Source organism: Camelus dromedarius, chromosome 2, assembly GCF_036321535.1.
Source record: "Camelus dromedarius isolate mCamDro1 chromosome 2, mCamDro1.pat, whole genome shotgun sequence".
NCBI classification, from domain to species: domain Eukaryota; kingdom Metazoa; phylum Chordata; class Mammalia; order Artiodactyla; family Camelidae; genus Camelus; species Camelus dromedarius.
In genome coordinates, this window is record NC_087437.1 from 88119192 (window position 1) to 88133844 (window position 14653).

Genomic DNA, 14653 nt, shown 5'->3' on the forward strand with positions numbered 1-14653 from the left:
CTAGATCTTTCTTCCAGACAACCAGGACCTGCTCACTGCCTCTAGAGTCTGAGAACCCTGGCTCCCCCAGCAGGTCATCACATACATCAGGCGCCCAGAATTACCACCTCGCCAACAAAAATAATTATCTTGTATTTCATTCCTACTTGTGTTTTCTTCCATAAGTAGTAACAATTTATACAGAATAACTACTTCTGCTTTATGCACATTATCCTTAAAGACATATATATATATATATATGTATATATATATATATATATGTGTATATATATATATATATATATATATATTATCTGTTAAGTAGGTAGTCCTGAAAAAAGTGAAGGAGAGACCCACAAAAATACAACCTTAACCTGAGAATTCATCAGTGATAAGAAGGGCCGATAGGCTTACTATCTTAAATGGAATGGTGAGGTGTTGGATTGACAGCCAAACCAAGAATCCACTCATGGCAGAAGCTCAGAAAATAACTCCGACGCCAGACCTACAGCCCCGGAGCGCTCCTCCCAGCAGGGCCCCCCCACCCCCCACCCCCCACGGGCTCGGCCTACACCTCTGCCGCCTCCGCCCGCTCCGAGCGGGAAGGCCCCGCTGAGTCAGATGGGAAGTGATTCAAGGAAAATCTGCACTGTGTTAAATTGCGCAGCGGTACGGGACGATAAATAACGACTGAAGTAAAAATAAATCACATGGCAAATATGAAACTATGATAGAGTGAAAAAGAAGAAAAAGGAAGGAAGAAAGAAAGGAAGGGAGGGAGGAAAGAAAAATAGAAGGAAGGAAGGAAATAAGGAAGAAAGGAAGAGAGACGTGTTTCACAATATGCAAAAGTCTGGAAGTAAGTGTAGCTCAAACTACAGAGGCAGGGGTCCCCAAGTGTTTTATGCTGTGCAATCACATAGTATCAAAATGAATGATTCAGTGAAAAAGAGCTAAAAACCAAGATGATTAGAATTTAAAAGTTAAAAGGAGATTTCAGAGCTAAGAAAACAATCTGAGAACTGACCCATAATTGTAGATGTAACACATAAACTGTAATACCAGAAACAGCAAGGGAAAAATATATAATAAAAATGGAGCAAAGGCTTGAGATAACTATAATGAATGCACAAGAAAAAGCAAATTTAAGGCAACTTTACTTTCATTACTGGTAATATGATGAACTAAGTACCTGAACTGTCCCTAATCGCTGAAAACAACTAAACCTGCTGAGCAAAACTATTTTTAAAATCTTAAATGCATGCAAACACTACAAAAAAGGTTAATACCACTTAGGCTAAAAAGTAAGCTAAAGGCAGGAACTCCAGGAGGTACGTAAAGCACTTAGGTTTTTTTGTTTGTTTGTTTTTTGTTTTTTTGTTTTGTTTTGTTTTTTTGCCTTAATGGCGTCTGCTGAGTTTAGACGATCTCAAGCATTGACTTTTAAGGTTTCAGGGATGGTAGCCAAAGCCCAGATCCCACTAAAGTTAGGGGTTATATTAGGAGACCCCTTTTAAATAAAACTATACCCAGAGTGTTATACTTCCAGTTTAACAATGAACTAGAAATATGCCCTGACACCACTCTGGAACTGGGGTGGGGGCGTGGGGAGGGGAAAGAAAATTGCCCATCTTGAAACATGAATTTAGAAACTGGATTCTGATTAGACGTGGAAAAGGATTTTTCCTGAAAATTCATAACCACAATCTGGCTTCTGTTTAAGTTTGTATCCTGAATACACATCACATGGTATTACCCCCCACCACACACACACACATACACACACCACACCTCCTCAAGTCAACAGGTAATTTCCCTTAAATTGATAACAGCACAGATAACGTCCACTAACGCTCACAGAAACAAAGGCTAATTCTCCCGTGGAAGAATCCACCTTCATCCCAAGCCTCAAAGAATTTCCATAGACAAAGTTCAAATAAAAATGAGAGCTCGAAGTTAAAAAAAAAAAGTAGAATTCAATGAACACACAGGGAAACAAGTTTCCATGAATAAAAGCAAGCATAAATAACATTGTGGCTCAAACGTCTTCAGATACAGGAATTGTCGTACAGAAGAAATAAAAAATTTGCTGAAAATGTTTCAAAATGTAAAAAGGCATAACAATCATAAGAACAAATAGTTGTTAAAAAAACCCCAACACTTCTAGAATTGAAAAATTAACAGAAATTTAAAACTCAATGGATTTTTGACACCAAATTGTTTATAACTTAAATCCAGAGATACAAGAAGTAGAAAATATGAAAGAGACACGAAGGACAGAAGAAGATGGTCTAACACGTACCTAATTGTAATTCCAGAAGGAGAGAGACAGCGTGTGCGAGGGAGCGAGCATGGTGTAGGCGCTATGTTTGAAGATGCTGATTGAGACTTTTCACAACTGCTGAAAGAAAAAGAGCATGAGAGGCAGGAACTCCAGTGAACGCCAAGGAGGATGACAAATCCAAATTTAAGAGCCACCATACTTAAACTGCAGCTCACTTAAAGAAAAAAGAAAGAAAGAAAACAGAAAAGAAAGGGGGGGGGGTGGGATTCTTAAAAGTTCTATGGCAGTTTTTCCAGAAGAGGAAATTTATCCAAATCTCATTCCCTGCGTTATCTCTAAAAAACACTTTGTCTTATTCTTTCCACAAACACTTGGAAAAGTATATAGAAAAACTCACGCTGTAACTCCTATTCCTGAATAAGGCATTCTTTCACCTTTTTTTTTGGGGGGGGGGGGTCAATTGGAAAATTCTATTCTCTTTTAAGACCAGTGTCAAGACGTGATCTGAGCACCTGTATCTTCAAACAGGCAAACGAGGTATTCCAGTTGTGTCGGTATCACAAAGTTAAACTTAGCTGAGTTAGGCTGACAAAAGTACAAAACAGTTTGCTCTAAAGACCCAACAAGGAGATCCACCGAGTGGCAAAATCATTACCAGTAAGCTGAGTAGTTGAAGAAAACTGCCGGTCTTTCTGGTCTTTATACAGTCAAATTAGTTCTGCCAGAACCCAGCGGCGGGCGCAGAGCGCAGAGGTCAGGGTACTCAAGGGCACTCTCGGGGCTCCTGTGACTGCGCAAGCTCCAGACTCCAAGCCCGCGATCTTCTCTGAAGGAGGCCAACCCCTAAAGCGAACGCTAGGGGGCAGGTGTGGCTGTGGGCGCCTCTTTGCACAGGTGGCTCCAGGTGCCATTTAACACCGCAGCAAGCAAGCTGTAGAAACTTTTGAAAGCTCCGCTATCTAAAACGCAGCTGTGTATACTAAATTGATCTATAAGCAACAGACCGAGGGAAAGGAGAGAGGGGAGGAGGAGGAGAAACAAAGAACCAAATAAAACCAACCAAACTTACATCTCTCAAGGAAGTATGATTACCTATTCACAAACATTTGGGAATAGATGCAAATGTTTGTTTCTATTTCTCAGTTGTTTCCTTCTAACGTAGTTCCCTTAGTAACTAATGAATATGTATCTTTCTCTATGGAATATGTGCAAATATGTTTTTATTTAACTGGCACTATAACCTTTTCTTCTTGTCCACTTTAAGGGCCAACATTCTTTTCAATTCGTCTCTATCCAGATTTATTTTGAGAGGGAAAAGTTGAAAGAAGTGGTTTCTCAAGATCTAACACGTAATTCAGCAGGATTACACTCAAAACTGTTCTTAAAAGACTGGAACTCAAAACATAATGCAGGGATGAAGAAAATCCCACCCTTCTTTTCCATTTGCACTTGAACGTTACTTAGTAACAGTATTTCAGTAACTACCTTTTACTGTTTTTTTTTTTAATTCAGAAAAATAAAAGGAATTGTTCTTGTTCTACATAAAGTTTAAATTCTTTGTAAATTCTTTGAGTGAACTGAAGAACCAGAAGAGAAGTTACTGTAGGTTATATTGTCACATAGGGAGACTTGGGCGTCCACAAACACTATGGAAAGACACTTGGACACTTAAAATTCATGTCTGCTTCATATTTTTATTCTTCCTTTGTTGTTTTTAAATAGAATGCTATCGAATAGTTTGAAATGATCAAGTGAAAGCCAACATTCATTATTTGAAGAATATGGTTTATTTCACATTTTATTGTGTTTTGGGGCTAACCAACATCAAATTCCAGCATACATTTATTTTTATTACCCTTTTAATAGCAACAAACTGAGTAGACTTTCATATTTCATGGAGTATTAAAATTCATGTTTGAATATTTTCTATAGTATGGACAATTGCTATTAAAATTGTTTAAAGAAACTTGTGGTTTTTCATGTCTTTTTTTTTTAACTAAAGATAATAACCACTATATATTATTTTCCATCAATGGGAAGATGTTCAGAAAGCAAATACATTTAAAGTTTTGGCTCAGGTTTAATAGTGTACATATAAAACTCTAGCTCATTGATTACTCAATGGAAAATACAATATAAGAAGTCAGTTATCCAACTTGAGCTTCCAAACGTTTTGCTTATGACATATAAGAACAGGGGAAAGAACAGAATATTCCTAAAGCATGCATGCGTTTATAATAGGAGTCATTTTTGTATCAGTATGGCAAGAGGAATAGCTAATATTTAAATATTTGGATTAATAGGAAAATATAACAGAAAAGAAAATCAAGCTTAAAAGAAAAAGTCATTGCTGGGTTCAGATTTTATACTTTGAAACATCCACAAAAATGAAAACATAATAGATAAAAATATAAACTTGCAATTCACCGTCTATCCCCTCTTTTAGGAGTACGTAACTAGAACCCAAGTTTGTGGGTGAAGAGACAATCATGACAGGACCCTTGGAGAACGAGGGAGATTGAGTCGAGTTAGCACACTGTGTTCCCCAATGTTGGAGAGACTCTCAGTTGCTTGCTGCAGGGTTGGGCAGTTTCAAAGAGTTTCTATGTTAGGTCAGCCTAAGAGTGCTTGTACCATAATCCTATAGGATGCTGAGGTGAGTATGGGTCCCTATGGAGGGGCTGCAGGCTGGCTCTGCGCAGGGCCCAAGTGACTCCCAGAAGGACTCGGGTCCCCTTTCTGTCCTCAGGGCTGTGCCTCTGGGAGCCAACGGGCCTGGGGCTCTGGGTCAGGAGTGCACGTTCCCCCTTATTTATTCCCCCGCCCACCCTGGGCTGAGCTCCACTGGTGGAGGTCTCGGGAGCAGCCCCCCCGCCCCGTCCCAGCTCCTTCATCCACCTTCCAGTCTGCCTCTCAGCAGCATGCTGGCCCCTCAGGGCGCTGGGACATAGAGGGGACAACACTCGTGTTTTCGGGGAACAAAGGAGTCCTGCTCTGCTCGGGCAGCGGTCCAGCGGGGGCCTCGGACCACACCCACTGGCCTGGCCGGGAGCAGGATGCAGTGACCAGGGGGCCTGGGGGTCGGCCCTGCCCACCCTGCCCTCAGCGAGCGAAAGAGGACACATTTTTAATTAAAAAACCTGTACATATGAAAAAAAAAATTATTACCTTTTATTAAGATGCTCGAGCTAAGTGAAACTATTAAGAAAAGTTTCTCCAGCTTTTAAAATATACAGAGCGATTTCCAGAATTCCCCGGGAAGTAAGAACTGTTCCTTTTGAGCTGAAGAACATATTGCATTTTCTACTTCAATGCAGAGATATATCTTACTTTAACAAGCTATCCTTTTTTCACCCACACACAAACTAGGTCCAGGGAGGAAATGTGAAGAAGGGTGATTTCATGGAAGCCAATAGCTGAGTTTTAATATGACCAAGTGTATTTATTTATATCTGATTTTAGAATAAGAGTTAAAGTGTTATCTTTAGAAATAGACAATTTAAAGCATTTTTATATCATACTTATATGGTTTATGATGTAAAATTACCAAATAGCAAAGTTATTATAATACATAGATATTTCCAAAAAATTACTGTTCTGTGAATTTCATGTATTTCATTGTCAGTAAGATATTCTCTAATCACTGAAAAATAAGAACTACTTTTCTGTTTCTAGCCAAACACACATTACTTCTCAATTTCCCTTTTGACAAGAATCCACTTGTATGTTTTTTATTGAATTTTAAGAATAAAGATAAATCAACTGTAACAATTTTTAGGTACTAAGACACAGTGAAATGGACCAGGCTCACTTAGAGAAGGAGATCAGTATTCAAAAATCTTTGAGATAGGTATGGAAGGAATACAGAGAAATAAACAACCCCCTTAAGTAACTTACTGTTTTAAGTTGGTATAAAAACCAAATGCTCATGAAGAAATTAGTGCTATTCAAAACAAATAAGGAATTATCGAAGACAATGTTGTGTCTTCACAATATTGAAACTGAATACAAATTTAATTTCAAGGAGGAAGTGGAATTTAATCTGTGCTTTGAAGGCTAAGTTGCTTAAACATCAAGGAGGTGGAGGGCACTTCAGGTGGGAGGAGAAACAATGCTAAAAGAGCAACTGAGACAAAAACAAGCAAGGCACATTGTGAGGACAGTGAGGACAGGGAGGGGACTGGGGAAGACAGCATTTGTTGGGGCTAGAGAGGATAGTGGGAAACAAGATCTTCTAGAGTGGTCTATTTTATTATCATTATCAAGGCCCCAAAAGCCAAGCCAGGGAGTCAGGAAATGTAATAAGCAACAGAAAGCTATTACTGAGTAGTTTCTTTAAATTCAAATATTTTTACATAAATTAGTAGTGCTTTTTCTTACACTCAAGAGAGCCTAGAATTAGGCCTCCAGTCTTGTTTTCATCAACTGAGAATTCTCATTTCTAACAAAAGTTTCCCCTTTAGTATTTAAAGGATGAAACTAAAACCCAAATCCTAAAACATACGGAAAATCACCTCTGTTATCAATAGGAGAAAGGAATGCTGGAATAATTGCAGTTTTGATTTTCATGGGGTAGAAGTCTTGTATTGCATCCTGCAAGAAAGCTAAAGAAGTTTTGACAATGCCAGGCTTTTAGTAACAGGGATACAGCTAGGAAGGGGCCGGTGAAGGCCCAGCCGGCGGCATTTCTGTCATTGCGATGGGGTTGTGCGGAGTTATTACTCTGCTAAGGACAGAGCTTCACAGGAGAGCCAGCAGCACGAGGCCATCAATTCCTCTCTTCTCTCCAGACTCAGAAGAAGACAGTGCGCACTCCAGAACACCAGGTTTCACGGCAAGTGTGCTCTGACTCATTCCAGACCTGCCGCAGAGAATAGTAACGATGCTAATTGACATGTTGTAGTCCTTTGGTGTTTTTCAAGGGTGTTTGCTTTATGTCACCATATTTCTCAGTCTTTCAACTCAAATCTGAGGCAAGCAGGACAGATGGAACTTGCTCAGCATGAAGTCCATAATTAGCAGAATCAGCACTCCCTTTTAGCCTTTTCTGATTTCAAATCTAGAGAGTTCTTGACGCCTCTAAATTGCTGTTTCGTATGTGATGAAAAGCTTTTATTCTTTATCCTAGCAACATTTAAATAATATACCTGTTGAGAACAGATTTTAATCTTTTTTTTTTAACTGAGTGCTTTAAAGTCCACTCAGCAATGTTGATATGATTTTTTACTTCTGTTTTGCATTAGGCACTGTTCACAGAGTGACAAAGTAGTTTTCTGGATACGGACTGGAACTCAGTAAGGGCAATGGTGGTGAAATTTCATTTTCAGTTACTATAACTATATCCTACAAAAAACTGAACTAGCTAGCTGGGAGGTTTCAAGCAATGGTCTCTAGAAAAGCTCCAAGCTCCACCTTTGTTAGAATAACTGGAAAACCCTGATGAAAACTCAGATTCTGGGGCTCCATGGGGGACTCACAGACTTAAGTCTTTAGAATCTGCCTTAATGAGCAGCCTCTCAGGGCATACTTCTGCACACTGGTTTTGAAAATTTTGAATTTGAATTATTCCTCTTCTTGCTGAAACCCTCCCTCTCTTCTTTCTTCATCTTCAAGTTCAACAGTGTTCTAGGCTAAGATCATTTCTTTGTTGTAGTTCAGTCTTTCTTAACATCTACAAAATCACACACACACCCACACACACTCTATTAGGGTCACAGATCCACTTAAACCCAAGCCAGGCCAACTAACACAATGGGGAAATTGTCCTTGTTGGTGTGTGTATGGGAGATGGGGGGTGAGTAAAATTTTATTTTCATAATAGAGTTGGGGTGGGGGAACCCTAAGGCAGCAAACCCAGCAATATAATGCAATTATGTAGTATTTAATGCAATATATGAAATAAAATGATACAATAAGTATAATTCTTAGGAATGAATATTAATTACATATACTTTAGGAATATTAATATGATGTAATGAAGAGGTTATTGAAGAACATAGGAAGAAAGACATAGCAAGCTTTGCTGTGTCTACATAAACCAGTAGGTTCATTTTACTGTTCTTGCAAGGGTGGAAACTCTCCATGGTAGAAATTGGAACTGTGACTAGACACAAAGTCTACTGAAGGGCTAGTTTGAAAAGATTTATTGTTGATAAAAATAATACACATTTTATTCCCTCAAGATTTTTATGATTTCCGGCCTAATCAGGGAGTGCAAATTTTTTGAAATATTTTTTACCCTTCTTAGGTAGATTTCAAGCACTATCACGTTTTGTGCAGAGAAGATATGCTTTATCAATAACCAGACATTTATTATAATGTTGGAAAATATTTCTCTCAACAGGTTCCTCATTTAAATAATGAGAGAAAGCATACTGATTCACAAGGCCATGAAAAATGATCACAATGCCATAAGAAAATATTACTTTATTCATGACAGAAGTATTAGCTCGCCTATGGGAACATTTTCTGGCAAAATAAAGGTCTGAATATAATCATTTTCTTTATTAGGAGGATGTTAGAAACACATTTTCCAAAACAAATTAATTTAATGTGGACACATTTTGAATTGAGCAGGGTTATTTTTGAAGGACTTTAGAATAGATTAAGGAAAAATCCTTCAAGTTTCCTTTCTACTGCAATACAGTAAACCTGATTTCCTAACTATAAGTCAAAAAAAATCTTGTATAAATTCATGAGGAAGCTGCTCACTCCTTGAGGTAGAGGAAATCATGGCAGCAGGAAGCAAATAATCACTCCCATTCTCACAAGTTTGGTGGAGCAAGTCAGTGCATTTCCTTGTAACTGGCTTCTAATTAGTTCTTCATTTCTTTTTGACACAAAACTCTTGATACAGAGTTTTGTACAGGGCAAGTTTAAGATTGAGCCTGAGAATATGAGGATTGTGCTCTGCTAAGGAATTATAAAATCTGGAAATGATTGAAGAATTTGGAAGTGGGTCTAAAAGAAGCTTTCGTTCACCTGCAGGCAGGGAACTTGTGTACCCTAGAGCACGGGGTGGGGGTGGGGGTGGAGGTGAGGTTGGAGGTGAATCAAGTTCACCAGAAGAGGGAAAGGAAGACAGGTTTTGGAGATTTGAAATGGAAATTGGTCCTACTTAAGGACTGACCTATCAACTGCCAGTGCCTAGATAAACTGTTTATGCTATGGACTTGACCCTGGGGTCTATTGTGAAACAAAACAAACAGTCAAGGTGGGCAATCCTTATTCTCATTCCAGATCTATAATAAAGACCATCTTTAATAAACAGAAGTAGCTTTTCAAATATGGTTTGTACATAGCTATGCCAAATGATAAGAGTATTGGACTGAATTGAGTATTCAGCAGTTTTGACTTCCTTTCTTTGGTGTTTTGTCCTTGCCCTTTACACATCCTTCATTTGAAAACATTTAGAAGAAGAGAGCAAAAATAAACCCTCCACTTACTTCTCTGGTATGGGCATATTTAAAACTGTAGCAGGAAGTTAACCTTCATTATCCAATATAATAACCACTTTCTATGATATTTATATTATTTTCTTCTACCTTATCAGTTAAATATATGCATTATTATATTGTTATATTTGTTACAGAAGTGAAATTATATTTTCTTCTGTGGAAATCTGCAGCTTTTAGTAACTTGGAAAATTTTCACTGAGAGAAAAAATATATTCAGGGAAGCATATCATGTTATACGCAATTGGTTCTTCATAAATTTCTTAAAAAGTGCAAATTGCAGATTATTAGTCCCTACACCTACCATTTAAAGATATTAAAGAGAAATCACTCATACTAGTTTACAAGAAATGGCATGATCTGTATCTTCAGCATGTGGGGAAAACACGTAGGTGAAGTGATACTATAATGTGTTGTGACTCCCATGGATTAAAAAACTGCTTCATATACACAAATGATAAACTCGGTTCTCCTCAGAGCTCTAAAGGAGCATTTGCCTTCCCTGTCACTCACAGTATTATCTTCCCAGATCTGAGCTTCAGCCCATCTCAGAGCAGAGGGTAGTATGTGTATTTGGATGAGCCTCACCCTGCTTGAGACTTGTTCCTTTGGGTTGATGGGCAGTGACTGTTAGACTTCTCCAGTATAAACATACACATTTTTGAGGTGGGTGTAAATAAATTCATTTAACAGGTTGTTTTAACTTTAGCAAGGCCTTTGAATGAATCAATCATAGAATCAAATTTTGGTGAGAAGAGGGAAGGGAAATAAGCAGCAAATGATAGGGTCTCAAGCAGGCTTTGGACTGTCAACATAGCACAGGAGCCCTGGGAAATAGAGAGAAGAGGCGGCAGGAGCCGTAGATAAATTTCATCTACTTGTTAGTTTCACCTGGGCCAGACTGCCAGGTAGTGCCTCTGAGCTCTGTAGTGTCTCTATGTGCTTAGCGTACCCTATATGGAAATCATTTCACCAGTAGAACCCTTGTCTTGAGTTCCTCTTTTCAGTTGAGAACAAGCTATATCAGTGACTCACGTCTTTCTGTCTTTCTGCCTGCACATTAACATGTTGGTATAAACTGCAGATTCTGCCTCCACACTGTCTCTCATCTGTTTCTTCCTTTAAAGTCCTATTGCCAGAATCAAGTTCAGGACTTTATCATCTCTTGCCTGGGTTCATGATTTGCTTTCTAACAAGAAGTTAATACGTCCAGTATGCTCTCTGCTCGAATCCATTCAGATTTTTTTTTAGAACTGTACAAAACTTATAGTTCTACTAAAAAGCATCAGTGACCACTCATTGACAGATAGCAACTAAATTGACTGTAGACTTCTTTTTATGACTGTCAAAGTCAGCCACAATAATGGTCAATTTATCTTTTAATCTCTTCTCCCATTGTTCTAAATAGCTGCCAGACTAAATGCTATTTTATGATCAGGCCCCACCAAACACTGCAGGATGCAGTCTGAAATCTCTATGTTGCCACCACCTGAAGTATGTTCTTCCATATCTCTTATTCAAATGCTATTTATTTAATATCCATTTTAGACACATTCTTTACAAAATTTTTCTGATTTTTCTCAGTTAGATGTGATCAGTGTTTCCTTCAAATCACCATAACAAAGTAAACAACTTCTATGTCAATCTTTGTTTTTTTCTTTTCTATTATAGTGTTCATTTTTCTTTTGTTTCACCTTTTAGATTGTAAATGTGTTAAGGGAAGAAATAGTGTTTTTATTATTTCCTGTATCTTCTATATAGTACATCTCAATGCTTTATATAAAATTAAAGTTTTGTAAATATTTGTTAGATTGAGAGTAATGTGTCACTGATACATTAAAAAATTGATGTAATGTACTCTTAATTATGTCACTGGAAAAGAATATTTAGAATACACACAAAGGAGCAACTTAAAATAAAAGGGAATGTATTGTTTTTCAAATGATTTTGGTTGATGGTAGGCTTAAAAGGTGGTGTATGACCTTGCTGGCTCAAATGAAATGAAATCTCAGAAGCACTGTTCTTTTGTTTTCAAATCCCTATATAAATATGGAAGATAAGCTTATGAAATTGCTTTGGCTCACTGAACTTGTGGAGTGACTAACTGGGAGATACATATATAATATACAATATATGTAATTAGTATATTATGAATCTTTGCCTGTTCATTTTTACCAATTGGAAAACTAGAGATTTTTTTGAAGTCAGTAGACAGTTCTAAGAATTCCTATCACATTCTCGCTAATAAAAGGGAAATAACGTTTAAATTGAAGGTATGGAGCTGTGTAAGTGCAAAGTACCACAGATGTTTGAGTTAGCTTATTAACATTAATGGAAATGAAATATATTTTATATTTAAAAAAAGAGAGGCATATAATATCTATGGCAAGTAACCTAGAGTACTTAGTACCCTAAATTTGATTCTTAAACATGGCAAAGTTAGAACACCTCCCCTTGGACCCTCCCTGAGTTATTTTTACTAGGGTAAGGCTTTGACTTCAAATGTTGATAATATCTGAGTAAGAAAATATTCTTCTAGGAATTCATCTTAAACAAAAAGAATGTTAAACACGCACAAGTTCAGTAGGCAGAATTATTCTGCAGTATCTAACTCATTTTATGATTACTCTTAACTATCTAAATACAAAGACAATATCAACCTCTGACTTTTACATTTCCTCGGGTCATACTAAGTCTTTCTTAGCTTCTTCCCCCCTCCCCTTTTGTCCAGGGTATGATGGAGAGTGGATAATAGGTAGGAGAAATGTGTGCTTTTTGGTGAATTATATCTTTTCTATAAAGTAATAGAATCACATAATAAAACAATAGGATTATATAGAAATTGTGGATGGAGGTATGTGTTAATTGAAAATTCTTCTCTAATTGTTTTAAGACATAAACTGGAAAATCACTGTCATTAATTTTATATATATGTGTGTATTTCCAGTGAGCTTTTTAGGGACATTGCATAGGCAAAATACTGTTTATAAATAATAAATTATTTTCTAATCTCACATACTCTAGAATGATGATCAAAGATGTCTTTAAATCAACACATTTTATATGCATGTTGCTATTAAAATATAAATTATATTATTATCATTTTAGCAGCTTTAATTTATTTCTTTCTAAAATTTTAGATGTTTTGTTATTTAGCAATCATTAAGTTACTTCACCTCAAAAGAACCCCAACCTTTTCATAATAAACTTTCTTTAAACTAACATCGACATCGCACAAGTTTTTGGAATGCTTTTGTGAAGTCTTCATTAAAGACTGTATAAATCAGTGGGTTTATAAGGGAATTGAGATATCCAAGCCATGTCAAAAAATTTGACATTTCTTCAGAAATTTTACACTTTTCACAGACATTAACAACCAATTCTTTTACAAAAAAAGGAAGCCAACATATTACAAATGCACCCAAGATTAATCCCAGGGTAGTGGCAGCTTTGCGTTCTCTTGTGCCTGAGATCTTTTGTCTTCTCCAAGATTTCTGATGCTTCAGTTCAGACCCGGGACTTTTCACTGTGCTGTGAATTTTATCAAAGTCCATTGATGGATCAGATAAAGACTTCTCTAGCATGTACGGTGTGGAGACCAGTCTAGTGCTTTTCTCACTACTCTCCAAAAGGACTTGGCCATTCAGTTCCTCCTTGGCAATCCTACTTGCTTGTCTCTTGTGGTATAACATCTTTGCTGCTTTATATATTTTGTAGTAGAGGATCAAAATCAATGTTAATGGGATGTAGAAAGCTCCAAACGTTGAGTAAATAGTGGAAACAATATGGTCGTGTTTGATGATGCACTCATCCTCTCGGCTAGTTCCTTGGTGCCTCCAGAACAGAGGAGGCATAGAGATAAAAATAGATATAATCCAAACTATGGTAATCATAATGCCAGCATGCCTGGGAGTCCTTTTCCTGGCATACTCAACAGCATCTGTGATTGCCCGGTACCTATCCAGAGCTATAGCAGAGAGATGCAAGATGGAGCATGTGCAGCACGTGATGTCAACGCTTAGCCAAATGTCACAGACCACTTGTCCCATAACCCAGCTCTCTCTCACGATGTACACAATGCTGAAAGGCATCACCAGGACAGCTACAAGAAAATCTGTGACTGCAAGGGAGCAAATTAAGTAGTTGGCGGGGTGGTGTAGCTTTCGAGTCACGATAATGGCAGCGATCACAAGGGAGTTGATGGTCGTTGTCATCAGTGCTAGCCCGGACAGAATGAGGGACACCAGGATTTTGGATGGCATTTTGTTGAACAGTTCTTCAGAGGTCAAGTTTTGATCAGATGAGTTTAAGACATCCATTTTTTTTTAATTTTATTTTAAAAGATTAATATAGCTGAAAAAATGGATACCTGTAACAAAGGAGGGGAAAATAGTTCAGAGAAGGCTTCAAATATTTTCTTTTCCTTTCAGAATAATTTTTTTAAGTGTACATGTATGTTTTCCTAGAATATTCTATGGATTTAAAAAATGGAGTTCAGATTGCAGATTTTCTTTTTCTTTTCATTTAATTTAAGAAATGCAACGAGAACAGTAACAAACAATAACTTTAAACATTTCTTCCAAAAGGGCTCAAATAAATCAATTTTTATGAGTAAATGAACTTATCACTCAGTAAAATCTCTACTGTTATAAAATTGCATTTAAAATCTATATTAATTCTGGCTATGTTTTTGTCTATGGTAGAAAAAGTTTAAAAAGCACATGTATATACTTAGTACACACTCATTAGTACACACTTGTGCATTATACTGTGTAATACAGGAAAATATTATTTTAACTGAAATGGAAGGTAACCTTTAAAAACTGTATAAAAATTTAAAAATGAAAGTATCATTTTAAAGGCTGTATTCAAAATCATAAGCAATTTTGAACTTAATTCAAAGTTACATTGAGAATATTATCACTGAGCTTTTGGA

The 14653-nt window shown here is 37.1% G+C and overlaps 1 protein-coding gene and 1 long non-coding RNA gene across 3 annotated transcripts in view; both read right to left on the bottom strand.

Annotated features, from left to right (window-relative positions):
* The window catches only part of LOC135318959 (uncharacterized), a 33321-nt gene extending 30294 nt beyond the window's left edge, over positions 1-3027 (bottom strand). The window contains exons 1-2 of one of the 2 annotated variants that reach the window (XR_010377429.1): positions 2919-3027; positions 2282-2377 (exon numbers count right to left, since the gene is read on the bottom strand). This is a non-coding gene — a long non-coding RNA (uncharacterized LOC135318959). Of the gene's footprint in view, positions 1-2281; positions 2381-2918 lie in introns of both variants that reach the window. The other variant, XR_010377430.1, reaches the window with a different exon arrangement.
* A 2653-nt stretch (positions 3028-5680) lies between these two features.
* Positions 5681-14075, bottom strand: HTR1F (5-hydroxytryptamine receptor 1F). Its single transcript, XM_031457594.2, has one exon. The coding sequence runs from the start codon at positions 14034-14036 to the stop codon at positions 12936-12938; it is 1101 nt and encodes a 366-aa protein (XP_031313454.1). The 5' UTR covers positions 14037-14075; the 3' UTR covers positions 5681-12935.
* Between the last annotated feature and the right edge of the window lie 578 nt (positions 14076-14653).